The sequence below is a fragment of the Mya arenaria genome, chromosome 10, assembly GCF_026914265.1.
Source record: "Mya arenaria isolate MELC-2E11 chromosome 10, ASM2691426v1".
NCBI lineage: Eukaryota > Metazoa > Mollusca > Bivalvia > Myida > Myidae > Mya > Mya arenaria.
This window is the reverse complement of record NC_069131.1, coordinates 55,271,308-55,291,090: the sequence shown is the minus strand read 5'-3', so window position 1 is coordinate 55,291,090 and position 19,783 is coordinate 55,271,308. Positions and strand designations below refer to the sequence as shown.

The following is a 19,783-nucleotide window of genomic DNA, read 5'->3' as shown; positions in this document are numbered from 1 at the left end:
ATAGATTTGTATTTTAGAGGGAGATCATAGAATGTTTTGGGATAATTTTATTACATTTTTTATAGCAGTCGACGAAGAAAACTCTAAGTTGCAAATCCTGATCGCACATTGTTAGCATTTGATATCGGTTTAGAAACAAAACCCGTGTGCCATTTTATTCTTCGAAGATGGTCAGCTGTATTTTATAGAATATTGTGTGTACATCTATTATTTATTATTTGAATAAATACAGGTAAATAGTTGGAGTCTGTTGGTAGTATTCGTGTCCATCCCTCAGCAACTACGTCCAGGGTTCGAGGAGAGCTGCAAGAGATCGTTTGGAGGTCCGCTGTTGACTTAAATAAATACACTTACGTCTAAGAAACAAGCTCAGTAGCCAAAATTTTAAACATAAGCCCCGTTTAATGGCACAGCTTAAACGCCAAGGACATATAACACAAAAAATACAAACAAGAAACATGGCATAAGAACACTTATTTGATGATCGTATTGTTTCATTTTATTGACTTTTTAAAATTTGACAAAACCGTTTACAGAATCACAGATACAACACATCGACGTCGATAACAAACTTTATTGATTATAAAAAGCAACATATGAAGCTTGTTACTATAAAACGCCGACTTAACCAATAAATACGAACAAAAACAAGGAAAACAAACTATTTAGTGCAATGACTTAAAGATAGGGTAATATATTCATATCAAGTATCAGTAAAATGATGAGTCATTGTAGGCGGAAATAGATAAAACAGATATAGACAATGTTTTACATATATATGTTTGTACAAATTATCGTCCAGTTATAATCTATAATCAATACTGTATTGTCTGAGCAAATCATTCAAACAGTCAAGCTTTCGGCGCGATAAGAATACAAAACGTTTATGCAAAGAAAAATCACAAAGTCTAAGCATAGTTCATTTTGCAATGTTAAAATAATCTGGAATTTGCGTTTACTCGATTTTTTACATCTACGTATTCAACATAAGTAATTGATCTCACAATATTATATCGCACGCTGGACAATAAAATGGCGCGAATGTGTATACAATGTTTAAAAAATATGTCAAATTTGTCAAAAGGTAACAGTCAAGGTCATCAGAGAACAATATTGGTATTTGTTTTCAAACCTCTACACATGGTCCAAATTTCATTGCTATAACTTCAAAAATAAGAAAGTAGGTTAAAACGTCAAGGTCATCAGAGGACAATATTGATATTTGATTTCAAACCTCTACACATGGTCCAAAGTTCATTGCTGTAACTTCAAAAATAAGAAAGTAGATCAATAGGACATAATCAAGGTCATCCAATGACAACATTGATATTTGTTTACAAAACTGTACACATCGTCCAAATTCCATTGCTGTAGCGTCAAAAACCAAGTAGGTCAAGTAATTGATCACACAATATTATATCGTACGCTGGTCAATAAGATGGCGCGAATGTGTATAAAATATTAAAACAATATGTATAACATGAAAACATTTATAAAATCTACAAAAATGAAAAATAATATAATGTCAATAATATAATAAAATATCATTCATTAAACAACATGCACACTTTCATAAACAAAAGCACGAAACGGAGAAGAATCAAAAGCTTTCAAAAAGAAACATGATACTGACGGAAAATGTACATGTTCTTTTATGTCTATGGCTATATTTCAATACTTACAAGTTGCTACCACATTTTTGTATTGAAGTTGAAGTCTGTCACTCAGAATGTTTCTTAAGTTTGGGATATTGATCTTGTTGCTAGTTTCCTCGATTCATTATCGTAAGGACCTTTTTTGCAATTATCGTAATTAATTTAATAAATCAATAAGATAACTGAACAACTATTTTAAGATCTAATCTTCGTATGTATATATATATATGTGTGTGTTAAACAAAACGTATGTTAACAATAAAAACCAAAACTGACACTTAAAACGAATAATCCCATCCTTGAAACATAATGGCTTGCAATACGTTATTGACTATTTCTGTTTGCTCGAGATGGCCAACATAACAAAGTGCAACATTCATTATGGATGTTGAAAAGTGGCAGTTAAACTTTTGCCATAGACAGTGACATCAATTCAACATTATTTGTACGTTTATGTTAGATTATAGTTTGCAACAAGTTAATTTTACCTTCGTAGCATGTAAAGTTGTCCATATTTTACTTAATACGTGAATAAAGTACACTCTAAGCAATCTACATTTTTCATGTAAAAGGCTTTAACTGATAAAAGAAGCCTTTTATGCAAATATTTAAGACATGTCACTCAGACAACAGAAACAATATGAAATATGATATAATAAAGATAATATAGATTTTAATAATACAATGAAAAATACATGTAAACTGGAAAATGGTCAAATTCAAAATGCTTGTGCATACATGTACGCGGTTAGAGTTTGTAGAAAGAAATGATCTATCAACTCTAGTATCAGCACATATGGCCAAGTAAATATTCAACCGATACCTACCAAGCGGGTTAATTGTAACAGATGTTCAATGAAATAGTTCATACATAAATTGGTATGCTTGTTCTTTTTAATAGTTACTGTATAATCAATCGTAAAAAAAATATTTGTTTTATTAAAACTATTGCATAATTTGATTTTGAAAATTCAATACGAATCGGTCAATGTGTATATTACTGCACTACAGACGACAACAAACCTGTACTTGTTACAAACATGTCTATTTCAAGGGAAGCAAATCTTATAAAAGATGGAAAATATAGTCCCGAGTTGTCTATACAGAGTGAAATGATCAAATGTTATCATTTCACTCGAGCCAGAGTGAAATGATCAAGTTATCATTCAACATTTTTTTCATTCTATCACTGATATACATGAAATAAAATAGAAGCACCACTTGTTGCACATTAAACAAAAAAGTATTAAGTTTGTTTGTGTTATAAATGATTGTCGATTAATGTCGTGGCAAGGAGTTGAGATTAATTTATTGAGATGAATTTTATCTCCAAGAAAATATATTTCAAATACTAGATGGCATGTATCATGTAAGATAGTACCAATATACCCTCGATTTAAAAAGACAGTAAGTCGATCAGTTAGTCTTAATGGAGGTAGCATTTTAATTTCACGAAGTTTTTTGAAAATGTCGACATATAAATCCGGATGAGTAATAGCATTAACAATAAGAGATTTGATGCGCAACAATTGCTCTATAAAATGCTACAATATGCTTTGTTTACCTAGTATGATGTTACACCAGAGATGCGTTCCATGCACCAACATACAGACGAGTTTTGAGACAACACGAGTGAGCATATGTGGGATTTTTTACCTTTTTTATACAATACACATACACTAAAACTGAATGTATTAGGATAGATAATATTTTTTTAAAAACCTCTGTTGAAAAATTATATTTTATTGTAATGTCATTAATACATTTTCAATGGTGGATTTTATATATATATTTTTACATCTGACATTTTTCAACTCATTACATAACATTACATATAATTATGTGGTATGTTCTGTACAATTAACTGCACCATACTTACATATCTACACTTTCTAAAGTATTTATTCTAAAGTTTCTCATTTTAACATTTGACATACGACTGGATAACACAATGAGATCACCTTCTTTCTTCGTTGAAATTGGCGTACATGTAAAACGAACTTAGATATTCGGAAACGCATTCATGGCAGAACACAAATTGTTCCTGAAATCAAAAATGAAAAAAAAAATTGCTGCTAGTATTAGACGATAATTAGAGCATTTATGTTTCTAGTATTATAGAATGAACGCATCGCACAATTACCTAATATACTGGGCCCAATTTCTCGAAACTTCCGGATTAAGCTAAGCTCGTATTTTTGTTTTTCAATAATTTGCGTAACATTTACTTCTTTAAGCACTTTTATACTTTTGACAGGAATTGAATTTATTATAATCACAAAAAACAATTTTCCTTTTATAAAAGTTCAATTTAAGTATGTATTTTAGCTAATTGAAATAAGCTACTTAAGCCTGCTAAGTTTAAGAAGTTTCGAGAAATCGGGGCCAGTCTTCCCCTAAGGTGAAAGGAAATGAATAATGCAATAGGGAGCCATATAAATCAATGCTCTGAAAAACGTAGCGTTTGTCGAACGACTCACAAGGCGATTGGATATACTGAATTTTAAGTAATATTTGTTCTTTATTGTTCGTTTGTTCAGTCGAACAATTTACCTGATTGGGAATTGCTAGCCTCCGCGTGGTTTTGACCTTCCTTACAGCGTTCAGTACACTGACTTCATGCTCCACCGCCATCTTGTGGAGAAGCAGCGAAACAGCGCAGAACAGACCACTCTTGCCGGCACCATCACTATGGTAATGACATGATAATGACAACGAGTAATCTCGGTATAAATGATCTTGATCTACATACAATTAAAAAAATATATATATATATTAAGTTATCAATATTTTCATCTAACGCCGATTCGAAGCTCATCTCTACAATATTTTACTTTTAATGTTTATATCGACCACACCAAGAGTTTTACAAAACATTTCGACATTTTTCTCTCGAACGAAACCACACCATCTGATTATACTTTAATTCTTTGCATGTAAATTTAAAACTATGTAAGCATCCGGTAGTTAGAACAATCAGAACTGAAAATTAAATAATTACAAGCAATGGACCAATATTGGTCCGTATTCTTGGTTTTTTGTGACACTCTCTATCACGTTCAGAAATGACAGAAAGTTTGCAGTTGATTTTGGAATATTCTTCTTTTGATCCCAGTCAGTAAACTGAAGATGTGGAATGATTCGATCAGTGTTCATCTGAAAAAATAATCGCATCTATTGTTTTTGTATATCTTCTCAAATAAAGACATTCTTAGTCGTATGAATGTCCATTGTATCTTCTATTCAAATAGTAAATAGTTTTGTCATAAACTAGTTTGTAGTCGATTACTGTTAACTGCATTGACACAATTGATAAGGAATTATACAGAATATATTACAATCGTAAATCACAAAAATTTAAATTATAAAAATGTCCGACAGTTTATAACGAAATCATTCCAATTTATTTCTTGATAACAGAAACTTACCACAATTGTCAATAAAATTGCTATGTATTCTTACCCCTGGCCCTTTGTGCTGTATTGTCAATGTTCGTTCTACGTAAAATGTGTTCTTCTCTTCTCTCGAACTGCTGACTTTAAAAGTTCCATCTTCTAATACATCTTGATTTGCAGCAGGGTAGTATATACCGATATCCTGTAACAAGGGTTATTAAGTATTGAGGGCGCAAACAAACTGAAAACATTAAAACGTACTCTACTGCATCTTAAATATAAAAATAACTTCTCTGAACGTTCTTAAAACAAGGTGATTACAATGTGTTTAAAGTGTACTTTAGATTCAGTACTACATTGTTAAATTATCTAGTTTTATTGCTTGGTGGCCTAGATTCATTTAAGTAAGCTATGTTTTACCCATAGTATTTTATAAGAAAGTAAGTTTAATTAAGAGGATTTGTGGGAATCGTTCAAAAAGTGTTGTTGGATTTAGAGAGTGTTCATATAGTTTGTTAATTATTGCATGTGCATTCATTGAGAAGGAGATTAAAAAAAACAATGTCAGTGAATATATTTTGTGAACTTTTCCACTTTGAAAATATTCTTTATTCCATATAAATTTTAGCATTACAAATTTTGAAATTTCTTTAAATGTTGTTGTTGCTTATAGTTTGTTTCTGGTTTGCAAAATTATGTTTGTTGTGTTTGGTTGTCGTAAAAAAGGCAATAATCGGTAGGCAGCCAAGACATTTTTTGTCGATAGTTGTCCGTTGAAATATTTAAAGAGTATTTCAAATTAAGTTGTTCCTGGCGACATTCAATTTATGTCCTAAAATCGCTATTAAAAGATAGATTACTACCTTTTGTTTGTCCATATCAGCTTCTAAGCTGACAATACATGAACACCTCTCTTGGACAGCTAGGGTCAAAAAGTCGATAACCGTCTCTGGTAGTGGAGTTTGTGCTACCAGGTAGCGTTTCTTCATTATGAAGCTCTGTAAACATGAATGAAGACAAAACTTTTACGAGCAAAGAATTCGTTTTATTTCCGATACACCATTGGTGAAGTGGAGTTAAGTGTCGTTATATAAAGAAAGTAATATAATGCAATAACATGAATATTGTTCAAGATTGCTCTGTGGAAACAAACAACTGTTGGGACATTAACCATATACCGCAAGTCAGTATAACATATTATTCATATGTACTTTTTCTAACTATCACCCAAATCTACCACATGATATTCTTATAAGGTTTGGCTATTTTGAGATGGGTGTGCTACTGAGACTCATCCATGAAATAATATTTAAATCCAGATGCTATGTCATATGTCATTATTCTTTTGATAGACAAAGACCTATGTGTGGCTTTTGAAAGAGTTAAAAAAACGTTATGGATTACCTTCAGCTAACGTTTTATTTACGTTCGTATGAGAATCTTACAAACAATGTAATCATTTGTGATTTCGACATATCGTATAATACCTTTATGCTTTAAACTTCTTTTTGAGTTTAGGACAAACAAATTTTGTGTCCAGAAATGATTGTCTGAATAAGTTCAGTCAAGTTTAACAGAGCAGTGTATCTCTTAACAGATTCATTGATTCTCTTTGAACGCATGTACAATTTGATTTGATACTAAAATGTATTATGTGTATTTCTTTTTTGAATACGAAATTACACGATGGGAGGATGCTTACATGTATGTACACAGCATTGATGTAGTCCGTCGCTCCTGGTTTGAGACCTAGATAAAGACGTGGTCTGTTTTCATCACCTAACCAAAAGCATCAACATCAGAAATAATAAATACAATCATCAATATCAGTGTGTTAGGGAACGACTATCATTTCGTTAAATTGACACTAAAATATCCGTCCTTGTTAATTTATAACAAACAAATTGATTATAGACAGAAAGGCAATTTAATTTAACAATGTTTGTCAGATGTCAACTCAAATTGTTTTCATATTAAGAAATGCCAATGTCGACCTGGGATATCGGCGCTTGCTCTGTTTTTGTTCCTGTGCTACTCATTTCGATCAACCGCCTCAATTTCTTTTTTGCATCGTGTTTTCACCGTGTGCTGCAATCTCTAAAATAACAGAAATCCAAAAGTAAACAAGAACGCCGGGGGGGGGGGGGGGGGGCTTACGTGTCTTTGCATAATGGAATAAGGGTCATAACCGGACAACCTTTTTAAGCATAAACTATGGGACATGCTTAACGTCCTGTATTGTATTGTTATTATACATGTATGAACAGTTTCATGTAAATATCTAAAACAAGTATTGTTATATGGCAAATTTAAAGTATTGTTTTTTCTTTACTTTAACTCGAGCATTATTGAAAACGAGCAATGGGCATTTTTTACACGAGTGCATTTTGTCAATAGAAGTATCTTACACAATATTATTTTAAATTATTGTTAAGGTTAAAACGTTTACACTTCGACACCATTGATGATGTCACCACCGCCAACAATGACGACACTAAGGGTATTGAAAAACCACAACCTATATTTGACGAGTTAAACAAAAACGTCTTTTGGTAAGAGGTGGATGACTCAACAGGTAAAATTTATAGCGACCTACTTTGAACTGACTGTTCAGTTCTTGTATAGAGTGAGGTTTCATATACTGATTAAAGTTATCTCCCTTGACTTGGCTGCAGTCAAATGTCAATGAATACACCACAGCTGTGTGCAAAAACTTGTATTGCTCCTGTAACGAGATAATGGTACTGATACAATGTCAATGTCATGTGCATATTACAATTTAATGCATAGAAACAAGGACACTTAAATCTTAATCATGAAATAAATATTTGGTTTACAAAGGAACATTAAAAGGATCAATTACATACAACTGGGTAAAAACAAATAAATATTATGTCGTTTGTACTAAAGTACATAATGTGATGTGTATATAAATAGAAAAACCGGTTGTACATTTAGTTTCGCTCACAATTATATTATGAAGTCCGAACAAAGAGAAGGATGTTAGTGTAGCCCATTTGTAATAGATCATAAATGGGTAACAATGAATCGTATTTACATGGTAACAATGATACGCATTGAGTCGCAAAATACATATCATCCTATGAACAAACATTGATGAAAATACAGAATCATATCTTGCTTAACAGTCAATGAAGTTAAGGCTTGGTACTCTTGCACGCATGTTGCAGTCGTTAGGGCGGTGATGCAGCATGACCTCAAAATCATGACCCGATAAACCCGATCAATGCCTACACTTTAACCTAATATCTCACCAACGTTTGAACCATATTCGGCCTATTCCGGCGAATTGTGTGGACACATCCCAAGATATCAATGGCTCTTTCCACTTCACCTTCTTCTGTCAGGATGTCCAGAGCAATGTATATGCCTGTTCTTCCAACACCAGCACTGTTATGTAAGGGAAGAAAACAAACGTATATACACTACAATATGTATCAAACATAAATCAGTTTCTTTAAAAAGAATACAAATGTGTTTCTTAACTTTTTTACACGTTTACTATTTGTTTAATAAAAAAGGGAAGCTCTCTCTACAATACTTTGTTCAATGCAAGACAACATTAACATCACATAGATTTCAAGTTCTAGAAATATCCATTGACCTAGGATATATTATTTTGCCCTACTTATCTAATTCTTTTCACTCTAAAATCTGCTACCTCCTGATTGTTCTATGTTTTAAACTTAAGTAAAATATAAATTATTATTTAAAATACATTATGACCATGACAAAGATACGGGCAAGCGCAATAAACATAAGCTTATTATCCTATTTCGTAGCTGGATAATGTCGGTTATGTATACGAACCTGCAATGCACAACTGTTGGTCCATTCAGTGTACTCGGCTTACTCTGAACACGCTGTCTAAACTCTATCAATTCAGTGACATCGTCGGGTATTGCTTTGTCAGGCCAACACGTGAATTGCAGATGGCACAGTGTTCTTTCTTCGGTACCCTGTACATATAGCGATGTTTCAATGCAGTTTTATCATATGCAGTAGACGTATGTTTAATAATTCGAATCAAATTTATGTTTGTCAAAACCCGGCTCATCCCCCTTGTAATCTTATTGACCTGTTTCCTAGATGATATCCAGCATATATATTAGAAGCAACCCTAATTTCTCGAACAATCTAAAGTCGGTTATAACGCGACAAAAGCACACGTTTATTGTTTTGGGTTATATTATTTAATTGTATCACTTTAAAGATGTTTGTTTTAAGACTGAATTAGAAAATAATATATTATATTATTCTTATTTATTTTACCAGTAAACTAGTTTTTTCCATTAAGGTTTTGAATAATAAGCTGTCCTAGTACTGTGTTTTCAATTTCGTTAACTGTTGGATGCATGGTCTATTTCTTAAATGTTTATATTTACGGTATTGTCATGAAATATTAAGTTTAGTAAGTGATAATGCATCCATTTGTTAAGTCGAATATTGTGATCGTCATATTGGTAATTGTTAACTTAAAGTTTAATTTACTTTGTATTTTAACAGCTGATGACTAGGAATTGTATGTATAGAAGCATAAGAAAACCGATCCTTAAATACGGATGAAATAGACATAAGAAAGTTTGTGGATTTCACACAAGTTCTTAAATATCAAATGCACGAACTCTCTATAAGAATTTTAACTTAATTCTTAATCTATTTTGTATGCCTTGGTAATGTCAGAAAATGATTTCCTTACAATAAGCATGAGTTATTTGTGAATTAAAACCCGGAATAAAAATAAATGTTTACGTGCATGTTCCAATGTTCATTATTATCTAGCTTTCATTTAACGAGCCCAATTTCTAAATTCATAAGAAAACCATTTATTTAAGTAAAATATTTATCCGTGAACATTTTCATATTTCCTTGAATTGTGCCTGAACAGTACGGAAGAGCATAATTCGTCAACACTTTATAGAGTAGCCGCTTTGGTTTGATTGAGACTCTTTTTTACAGTACTCATATGCGCAACACTGTCAATGCCTCTTAGCAGCCGCTGAGTGGTAGTCTTTGTTCAAGATTAGTATTCAATGACATCCGATGATAATGATATCGCGCGTCCAGTCACCCTGGTCAGCACCCAATGAGATACTCACCCTGGTCAGAACCCAATGAGATACTCACCATGGTCAATGTGAAAGTCCTCCTAGTAAACTCAGCATACTCATCCTCCGAGCGGCTCTCCACCTTAATATCACCAAACATCTGAGTTGTTCCAGGGTTTGGCCAGTATTGCTCGCATTTATGAGACTGGAATAATTGTTACCAATTTTTTTAAACATAATGCAGAATTTTAAAGCAGTACGTTTTATTATTTTCCTTTACATAATCCGAATCTCTCCAATCCCATACATAATACAGGAATGTTTAGTTATACTTACTCCCCGTTCAATGAGGTTAGTAACCATGGCAATCTTCTCAACCTTTTGTTGCCAAAGCATTTTCCAGAATAGGCTAAAATCTCCTAATTGTTGGGACATTGGACCTTGAATTGAAAGATGTCGAACCTACAATGTCGGTCAAATTGTCACAAAAATCTTACATTTTTGTTTACGACGTCAAATCATTTAGACTTATGAGGAGTAACACCAATAATTCTGGTTTAAATAATTGTAAATTCAAGTAAGGGTGATTCAAGTCTCCTTATTGTCGGACATTTGACCTTGAATTGAAAGATGTCGTATCTACAATGTCTTTGAAATTGTTACAAAAATTTCACATTTTTGTTCACGACGTCAATGCGTTTAGAAGTATAAATAGTAACACCAATAATTCTGGTTTATATTATTGTAAATTCAAGTAAGCGTAAAATGCTGAAAACTGTCCATTATTTCATTCTTACCTAGTGTGGCGATGTACTGTTTTGGCCTTTTATACCCCTGAAAATATATTGTTATAGCCAGTTGTTTATAGGATGTTAACTCTTCTTTTCTTATAGTTTAGAAACTATGACACAGTGTTAAAAGGACCGGGTTTAAGAATACATATGTAACTAGGAAGTTAAAACAATACCGCTTTAAAACTCGAAAGGCAAATTATCACAAAATAAAACTACACTGGAAAACATAGATCAAGTCACTAACAAAATTCAATAAAATAAAAAGAAACATAGGTCAAACTGAAAAATGTAATTAGTTTTACATAAGATATCAGGGCCTTGAGGGTGTTTTTTCAATAAAGTATTAATTCTAAGTAAAACTGAGGATATCATTGTAACTTCCGTGTCCTTGATAAGTTCGTCTTACATTATGAGTTTTATAAATCAAAATATTGGAACGCCAATGTTGCTGTTGTTTTAGTGGTCCAAAAAAAATAGGCATAACTCAAAAGTTATTAATATAACAGTTATGGGCCTTGTTGCACATATGCGTACAATCTCCGACAAAAGTAATACCAAACTGCAATATATTGATTGGTGTTTGTGCTATGGCCCAGTTTTATAGCACACAACTCAAATGACACGAAGGCTATGACAACACATCGACAGTCGAGTTAATATAATTACTTATTTAAGGCAGTGTAACAATTTGTAATAGTTACATACGTCAATAAAGCTAGCATTGATGTAATCGGATCCAACACTGCCTGTGACCTTGACCCTTGAATCATCATCTAAACGGTCGCAAAGGAAACACACATTGTTTGATATGTAATAAAATATTTACATTTCCCTTATCGTTGTCAAAATATGTATATAGTTTACAAATTCAATGTTAACAATAAGTTATTGCACAATTCATGGAGGACTTCAATAACGAGATACATACGGGGTAAGTACCTAAATCGGAACAGCACCCTAATATGGAACACCCGTTTTAAAAGCGTGTTTCCGATCTTGATCGGTTTATTTACGATTTAAATCAACATATATGCTTGCTTTAGATACAAGTTCCTAAAAACACGATACTCCGGTAAGTATTTCAAATGCTGCTATCATTCAAAGATTTTCTTGTTAAAATGTTAATACATGGCACGCAGGGGAATGACTTCAAGCCACAGTCTCAGCAAACTGGTACAGTCTGTATTTGTTTACTTAAATCGTCAAATTTAACTGAGAAAAATGACAAAAAAACAAGCTGGAAATGAAATGAATCATAAATTTACTCAAACAAAATATGTAGCAATAATTTTATGGGAAACATAAAAATGTATAGCGGATTAAAACTGTTAAATATTTAGGTACTCCGAGGACAAAATGGCAGTCCTTGACTGTGCGGTTAATAAAGTTATTTTCATGCAGATTGGTAGTTACATGAAAAATACCATTTATATCAACCAATTGGTCTTGAATCCTAGTATAATGATGGAAAAAAATGTAGTTGTGGTGCAAGTCTTACAAAAATATTTCTAAAATAGTGCCGAAAGTGTTCCGTTTTCGGTACTCACCCATTACAGTATAATTGGACTACTCGAAAAAGTATTGCCATCTTAGTTTAATTGCATCTTTATCAACGGTCAAAACACCCCAAACTGCTACTATATGTACGGTTATCAAACTAAACACGTGAACTAAGACATAACAAGGACCATAACTTACATGGATAAATGCCTTTGTACCGGTTCTTACTTATATTCTCTCTCTTCTGCGATTCCACATAAGACTTCGCAGAACAGTGAGAAAAAATCTGTGAACAAGGGAAAAAGAATGCTTACAGTAAACTAACTTGGCTGAATATATTTTTACACTCTGCTCTCTCACAGATTGAACGTTTGACTTTATTTTTTGACTCAGAGTCAGCTGATTTTTTCATCGATGCCTTTATATCAGTCATATAAGATAACTCACAATAGAACAAATCCCTGTTGTTTGGAAAATTGCCGAAATACTCAATTTTCTTAAAGCGTTAGTAACGCTTTTACCCATAAAACATCATTTTTCGAACGGTAATAGGGAAAACATCCAATCTGATCGTTTGTTAGCAGTCCTATATCACTGGTTTCCAGACATTTTCGCCAAAAAAATGGTTCATTCCATGACAAAAGATGTTGTCAAAACTGTCAATCTGTGGGAGTGCAGCTTTAAGATTTTCTTGTATGACACTAACTAAAACATTGTTTCTATAAATAATGAGTAAGCGTTGATAACTTCAGAAATGTACCCTTAATAGTACAAGTATGTGAATATCACTCAGTTTATATTATACTGTTAAAACGATTATACGATCGTTCATGGCATTTACCTCAAATTCTGCACTAAAAGCCTCATGACTTTTTCCATCCATATACTTGACGAGTTGAGCAATGGGTATCTTCGACCATGTTCCATGTTCATTACAATACGTCGGATCGTCTGAACCATTATTTAGAGCTTCAATGCTCTCGTTATCTGTATAACACAATACACGAATGAAATAATACGAAAGCCATATTACATCTTCTATATTTTCCACATAACATCAATCACTTACATTAAAGTCGAGGAAATGTTCTTTTTGTGAACCTCAAACGTTTTTAGTATGCGGCCGTTTCTCTGATTTATTTTCATTTTGTACAATTTAAGATCATCAGCTTCATTGAAAATTCAATTCTCTGAAATCGATATATTCTTAACAGACAGAAATATACATATTTTGGAACTTTGAATTAATTTTAAACTCAAATATTACAAAAAGCTTTGTAAAGCTTACCTATCTTCAGGTAAATCTCGTTTTCAGAAGCAGTTTCAGCTTGAGCAGATAATTGCAGCTGGGTGTAAGTGGTTTGTCTCTCATTAAAGCGTGTCCGTTCATTTGCTGATGCTGACAAGAAAATTAAGATAAACTATTTTAATGAACGTCGTCTTATGTAAACAACGACTCATTTATTTAATGTTTTTACTGAACAATAAGGGGAACATTTCGTGATTTCAGAGATAACAAACAAATTCATAAAGATAAAAGATTAAACAATTTAAAACCAAAATGGCAAATGATTTAGTAAAGCGAAACTCCATTTCTGTGTCTTTTTCCTCCGTAATATAAGCTTGGAACCCTGTTTTTACCATTTTGCTTGGTTTGGCTAGCAGCAGGCATGCTATTGGATCTAAAAAGACACAAAGAGTATGACTAAAACGATGTAGTAATTTAAAGCTTTCAATATCGTTCAACACCTTAAGAATTGTCCACTTTTGATTGCATGAAATCATGTCAATATTTCCCAGTTTGTACGATATAATTAAGAACATGCATATTTCCCGTAACATAAAGACATTGCGTAAGGAGTTAAATTCTTTAACGCAAACACGAATTCAGTATGACTTATAGTATATACCTTCGTCGAAAGAGCAATAATGCAACAACGATGCCAATGATTACTACAATGCCACTACTAACACCTCCAACAAAAGCTCCTATGTGTGGCCGAAATTTTTCTGATGTATATATATGATCACAGTTTACATCGTATCTTCCATTCGCACATGCATTACATTTTTCTTTAAAGAAGTTTTGGCGACATGAACAAGTGCCATCTTTTGAACACGTTCCATTTACACATCCTACGGAACAAGATATATTGCAGTATGTCCCATAGTATCCAGACTGACATTCATACTGAATGCATGTTCCATATCGACAATTGCAACTACCATTGTCATTACAAACGCCATCCTGACATCCTAGGGAACAAGGTGTTTGACAGAAGGTACTTCGGTCGAAGAACCCCTTTTTACAAGAAATACAATCAGTTTCAGTCGTACATCGGCAGTTTTTATTAGTGCAATTAAGTGTACAGTTTGAACCATATTTTCCTGGTATACACGTCTCGCATTTGCCATCAACAGATGTTTCGAAGTTTGGGCGACATAAACAAGTGCCATCTTTTGAACATGATTTGTTTACACATCCTACGGAACAGGATATATTGCAGTATATCCCATAATATCCTGCCTGACATTCACTGCATGTATTGTCCGTAAACCCTCCTCGACAATTACAACTACCGTCGTCATTACAAACGCCATCCTGACATCCTGGGGAACAAGGGTTTTGACAGAATGTACTTCTGCCGAAAAATCCTTTTCGACAAGAAGTACAATCAGTTCCATTTGTGCATCGGCAGTTTTGATAAGTGCAATTAAGTGTACAATGTGAACCATATTTTCCTGGTAAACACGTATCGCATTTGCCATCAACATAACACACTCCCCCGTCACACCCAACTGAACAGATCTTGCTACAATCACTGTCTATATCATAAAATGTGCTTTTACAACTGTAACATTGTTTACCAAGTACTTGTTCACACTTAGAACAGTTTCCGGGACAGGGATTATGACACCTATGTCCATATATTCCATCAACGCAGCCGTCAAAACAATATTTTCGTCCTGTTCCAAAATCATATCCACAATGGTCTTCTCCTCCCTTACAACAAACACAATCCAGACTGCAGTCCAACCCGTCTATAAATACTGCCAAGAAACAACATGTGTTTAAAATATTCTTATAATCCGTATTTTATTAATTTCAATGTTTTTTTCTTGTTTATCGAACTTCGATTAAGATGAAAACGTGCAATATTCTTGAACAGTTTTAACCTACCTGCCGTACATGTTTGTGACAAGCAGAGCAGACCAAATATCCAAAATACCATACTGTCCTAGTCGTGTCTCAAATAATTGCCTGCAACAGACAAAATGTTGATACAGCTTTAAGAGTATTAATTGACATTTAGTTACAGTTAGATTGCTGGTTCGAACAACTAACGCATATCAAAAACGACAAAAACACACTACGCTAAAAACACACTACGCTAAATTTTAAAACATCTGCCTGTTTGGTTATATTTTGATTGGAAGCAATATTGCATAATTGATTTAACCATATTAAAAATATATATATTAAATGTTGGATTGGTTTTATGGATAATTTATACCTGAATCAAATTCAAATATATAAGGCAAATATCGCAGCCTAGCTTTTGATCAAACGCAATCAAGGAAGCACAAGTTACGTTAAGAAACGAATTGAGTCAATCTTTAGACAAATCATTGAACACATGTAAATGGCTGATAATTAAAAACTATAAAAAAGTAAAGTATAAATTTAACGACAATGAAATGATAATGATCGGGTATAGATACGCGAACTGACAGCAAACTCAAACAAATAAATCGTTTCTTGTTGGTTTAAATAAAACTTTATTCACTAACGCAAACGTTAGCTTTTGTTAACTGCATTGTTTGTCATGGAAATGCTTTATATTGATAATATAAATACAAAACTTGAAGCACATTAAAAATGTAAAAATGTGTTTAACCGCCCCGTTTGTGGGAATTGGGCTATACAATTTATCACATTTGCCCGTTTTGGAATCACGCATGTTTCCTTCCCACCTGTAAGTCTTACATGTATATATAATAAAGATGGGTATGCTGCTAATAATGATAATGCTGAAAGTCAAATCATTATTTATAAGAAAAACAACAGAAACAAGTACGGTAGTCGAAAGTTTAAACATAACCCCGTTTAATGTCAAAGGGTCAACGCCATGAGTACTATAAGTATAATAATAGAGTGTCCGCTTACAGAGCCCAACACGTTGCTTGATATAGAAAGACCGGGTGCTCACCAAATAGCTAGTTAAATCAATGGGAAGCGATGCATCATATTGGTTGACTTCTTGACATTAAATCACACAGGCATGTTGGATCAAATTAGCCGCTTCTGCAAGATGCAAACACAATAGCTACTGATGATTGCTTTAGTAGTTGATACATTATGAAACGCACATTTATATTACAGCAAATGCCCCGCATACGGACCCATTAAAGTTATTCATTTATTTAATCGATAAACATTTATGCAGAATGTATGTTAACCTGTTTTGTGAGTTGTAATAGAAAACATATATAAATATTGATTATGTATATCCATATATATTACCAAAAACCGTTTCAAGCTATGTGAACAACATCTTTTACATCGCAAACAACGGCTTGTTAATGTTTGTCCATCCGTCCGCCCGTCTCTACTTTTATCCGGATAATAACGATGTAAATAGGACATTGTACACGTTTGTTGTATTGTTAAATTTAACTATCAAAATTATTTTGTAAAACTTTGTTAAAGAGATCAATGAAACTGTGGCTGCATATAAAAAGTCAAAGTCACTCCTGGAGTTTCAATGCTTCCCTTTATGGACCTAATTAAAATACCTTCTTCGCGTTAACTGTCATAAATGAGGAGTCGATATAACATTACGGTGTTGTAGAGCATTTTTTAAAGGAAAGGTATATCGCGCATAGAATTCATACACTGACCTATTAAAGATGCAGAATTACTCCCAAATAAATTGATCACATTTAAAACAATTGTTTTAATATATCAAAAATGATGAACAAATGTCGAAAACAATGAAACTTATGAAGGATACCGAGTTTAATGTTAAAGAAATGTGCTGCAAACACGGAATTTCTACCTTATAAAACCATAGCATATCGCATAAATCTGTTAGCATCTTTTAATATTTTTGCGATTTTGAGCTATTCAATACACGGTTATAATATTGTTAATAGTAATCTATATTTTCCATAAATGCATTATTTTGTAAGTAGTTGAGAGTGTACCACTCAAAATTGATGTTTGTTTTACAGTATGTATTGATTTTGAATAAGAGTGTCACTTTAAGTTGAACTTCAAAATCTATGTTGCAATTTGAAAACCATTGCTATATTTTGTGTTTACCAATACATGTTCTCCCAACTATGAATATGAATTCAATCAAACGACAAAGAATTGGAGAGCATCATGGGGAGGTACACTTCTCTCAAAGGTTCACACTTCGAGGAAATGCTACATAATAAAAGGTTTCAAATGCGTTGTCTCGTATCGATTACTGGTTAATTGTTTTTGTAAGTTCTTAGAATTGTTTAGCGCATTTTGAATGATTGTTGAGCTTGATATTTCGCTCTTATCTCAGAGGTCAAGGTCAGATTTGAAATGCTATGTTTTAAAATAATCAAATGATTGTTAATTACACTCAACATATTTTTCGGAAAACAGAGTGTCTGTACATTAATTCACACTGAATAACTGAAAATGTCAGTATAGGAACTATAGTACTTTACCCCAGTCTGTCGGTGTGCGTTTGAGTTGTCGACTTCCGATCTCATGTGTACTGCATCTGAAGTAATATGTAACCATTTAAATACAAAATGAAATATGCCTGCAATCTGTCAAACGTCTTCAGATTGAGACATGTGCATGTTTATTAAATATCTTATAGAACAAATGTAAAACGTTCGTCACTTTACCTCATGAAATCTCGAAGACCGACTGCAATCCATAACACCGATTGATTTAGGACTAGAATCCGGCGTTTTTATTTAATATAGTACCAAGGCAATACTGCAGTATTGTCGTTTTTTGTTTGTTTTTTTTATGTTCCCTTTTTTTATTCGAGAATACAAAAAGGGAAGTATATATAACGTACAATCAAGGACAACAAACAAGATGAACAGAAAAAAAAATAAACATAATTAGTTCAGTGTACACAAAAACACATTTATACAATGACAAATATAACATAAACTAAATAATACAGTTTCAAGAATACATTTTAAATACTTGTTTTACCGAAATAATCTAGATGTTGTTATCAAGCTTTTTAGTATAACATGTAATTATTTAAATAATTAAATCAAACGTCGTAAATAGATATTATAAATAAAACTGCACATGCTTACCTGAACGTTTTAATTCACATGTTTACAAACAAGTTAAGCATGTTAACACCATTTTAAGCACACACGATTTTCGAAGCACAAAAGTTTCACAAAGTAGCTCTCACACCATGCTTGTAAAGATTACATCATTTTGCAGCTGCAAGTATAATGATCCACTTATAATCTTATAACAGCGTTCGGCTTAAGTTTGCCAATCCGAAACACTTGGAAATTTGTTTCTCTATTTTTAACAATAGCAACTTTCAAGCACCACTCAAAAGAAAAGTGATAAAACAGAAATGTTGATTCAAGTTAAAGAAAATGAAACCGAAACTATATTATTTCTAATTAAGTTTCTCTAAAAGTCTTAAGCATGGTTTAATTATATTACTTTATTCAGCAAAACTACTTGTTTTTATTTTATTTTACATAACAGTTAGTTAATCATAGTAATCTTAAAAAGTTAAAATAATTTCCCTTAACAATGCCAAAACTTTTTAAAAAAGAAATTTGCCAAAATGTTAATTTCATAAAATAGTAGACGTGGCTCGATCCAGTTATAAAGTATTAAAGATTGTTCGAGAGATTTGTCCACGAATGCAGTCCATTTACAGTTGCACGTATTTTGAAGTTTCATGACGACTTTTTAGGCTTCTCAGCTATGGCTCTCCACAGGGTCATCACTCGACCAATTCAACAACTGACAGTTAATAACATTATGTAGTCAATTGGGCGTGTCAAATAACGTACCTAAAGTCTAGATAAGTAGCACGTCATAAGTTTAGTTAACGCTGTTAAACATGAATTTCCGCTCAAAGATTTTATTCATGGAGTATATATGTATTGTACGCTGACATTATGTTTATATCTGCGCCAAAATTAAAACGTCATTGACCAATTAATTTGATGAAAAATTGAAACAAAGAACCTGTGTTTGATCTTATAGCTTGGTACAGTTATTTAAATAAGATTTACTATTTGAAGGGAATATATACTTTTAATAGTCTCGAATTATTACGGAATTGTCCGCAATATTGGTCACGAGACGAATTTACCGTATATAA

General features: G+C 32.7%; 1 protein-coding gene across 4 annotated transcripts; it reads right to left on the bottom strand.

The window, feature by feature from the left end:
- Window positions 1-560: 560 nt before the first annotated feature.
- LOC128206074 (receptor-type tyrosine-protein phosphatase kappa-like) lies at window positions 561-18,899 on the bottom strand. Of its 4 annotated transcripts, XM_052908215.1 has the most exons (23): window positions 18,741-18,899; window positions 18,123-18,178; window positions 16,625-16,719; window positions 15,595-15,675; window positions 14,324-15,464; window positions 14,055-14,095; window positions 13,702-13,812; window positions 13,255-13,400; window positions 12,612-12,699; window positions 11,619-11,686; window positions 10,917-10,953; window positions 10,456-10,559; window positions 10,199-10,324; window positions 8,882-9,030; window positions 8,326-8,461; window positions 7,647-7,775; window positions 7,045-7,147; window positions 6,753-6,829; window positions 5,914-6,048; window positions 5,118-5,252; window positions 4,657-4,811; window positions 4,209-4,344; window positions 561-3,699 (listed from the first exon to the last, which is right to left on the bottom strand). In XM_052908215.1, exons 4-17 carry the CDS (start codon window positions 15,644-15,646, stop codon window positions 7,082-7,084), a joined length of 2,394 nt encoding a protein of 797 aa, XP_052764175.1. In that variant the 5' UTR covers window positions 15,647-15,675; window positions 16,625-16,719; window positions 18,123-18,178; window positions 18,741-18,899; the 3' UTR covers window positions 561-3,699; window positions 4,209-4,344; window positions 4,657-4,811; window positions 5,118-5,252; window positions 5,914-6,048; window positions 6,753-6,829; window positions 7,045-7,081. The 4 variants fall into 4 exon arrangements, with proteins under 4 accessions (XP_052764175.1, XP_052764176.1, XP_052764179.1 ...); XM_052908216.1 differs by lacking the exon at window positions 16,625-16,719; XM_052908219.1 differs by lacking the exons at window positions 15,595-15,675; window positions 16,625-16,719; window positions 18,123-18,178; window positions 18,741-18,899 and having other exon boundaries at window positions 15,282-15,394.
- Between the last annotated feature and the right edge of the window lie 884 nt (window positions 18,900-19,783).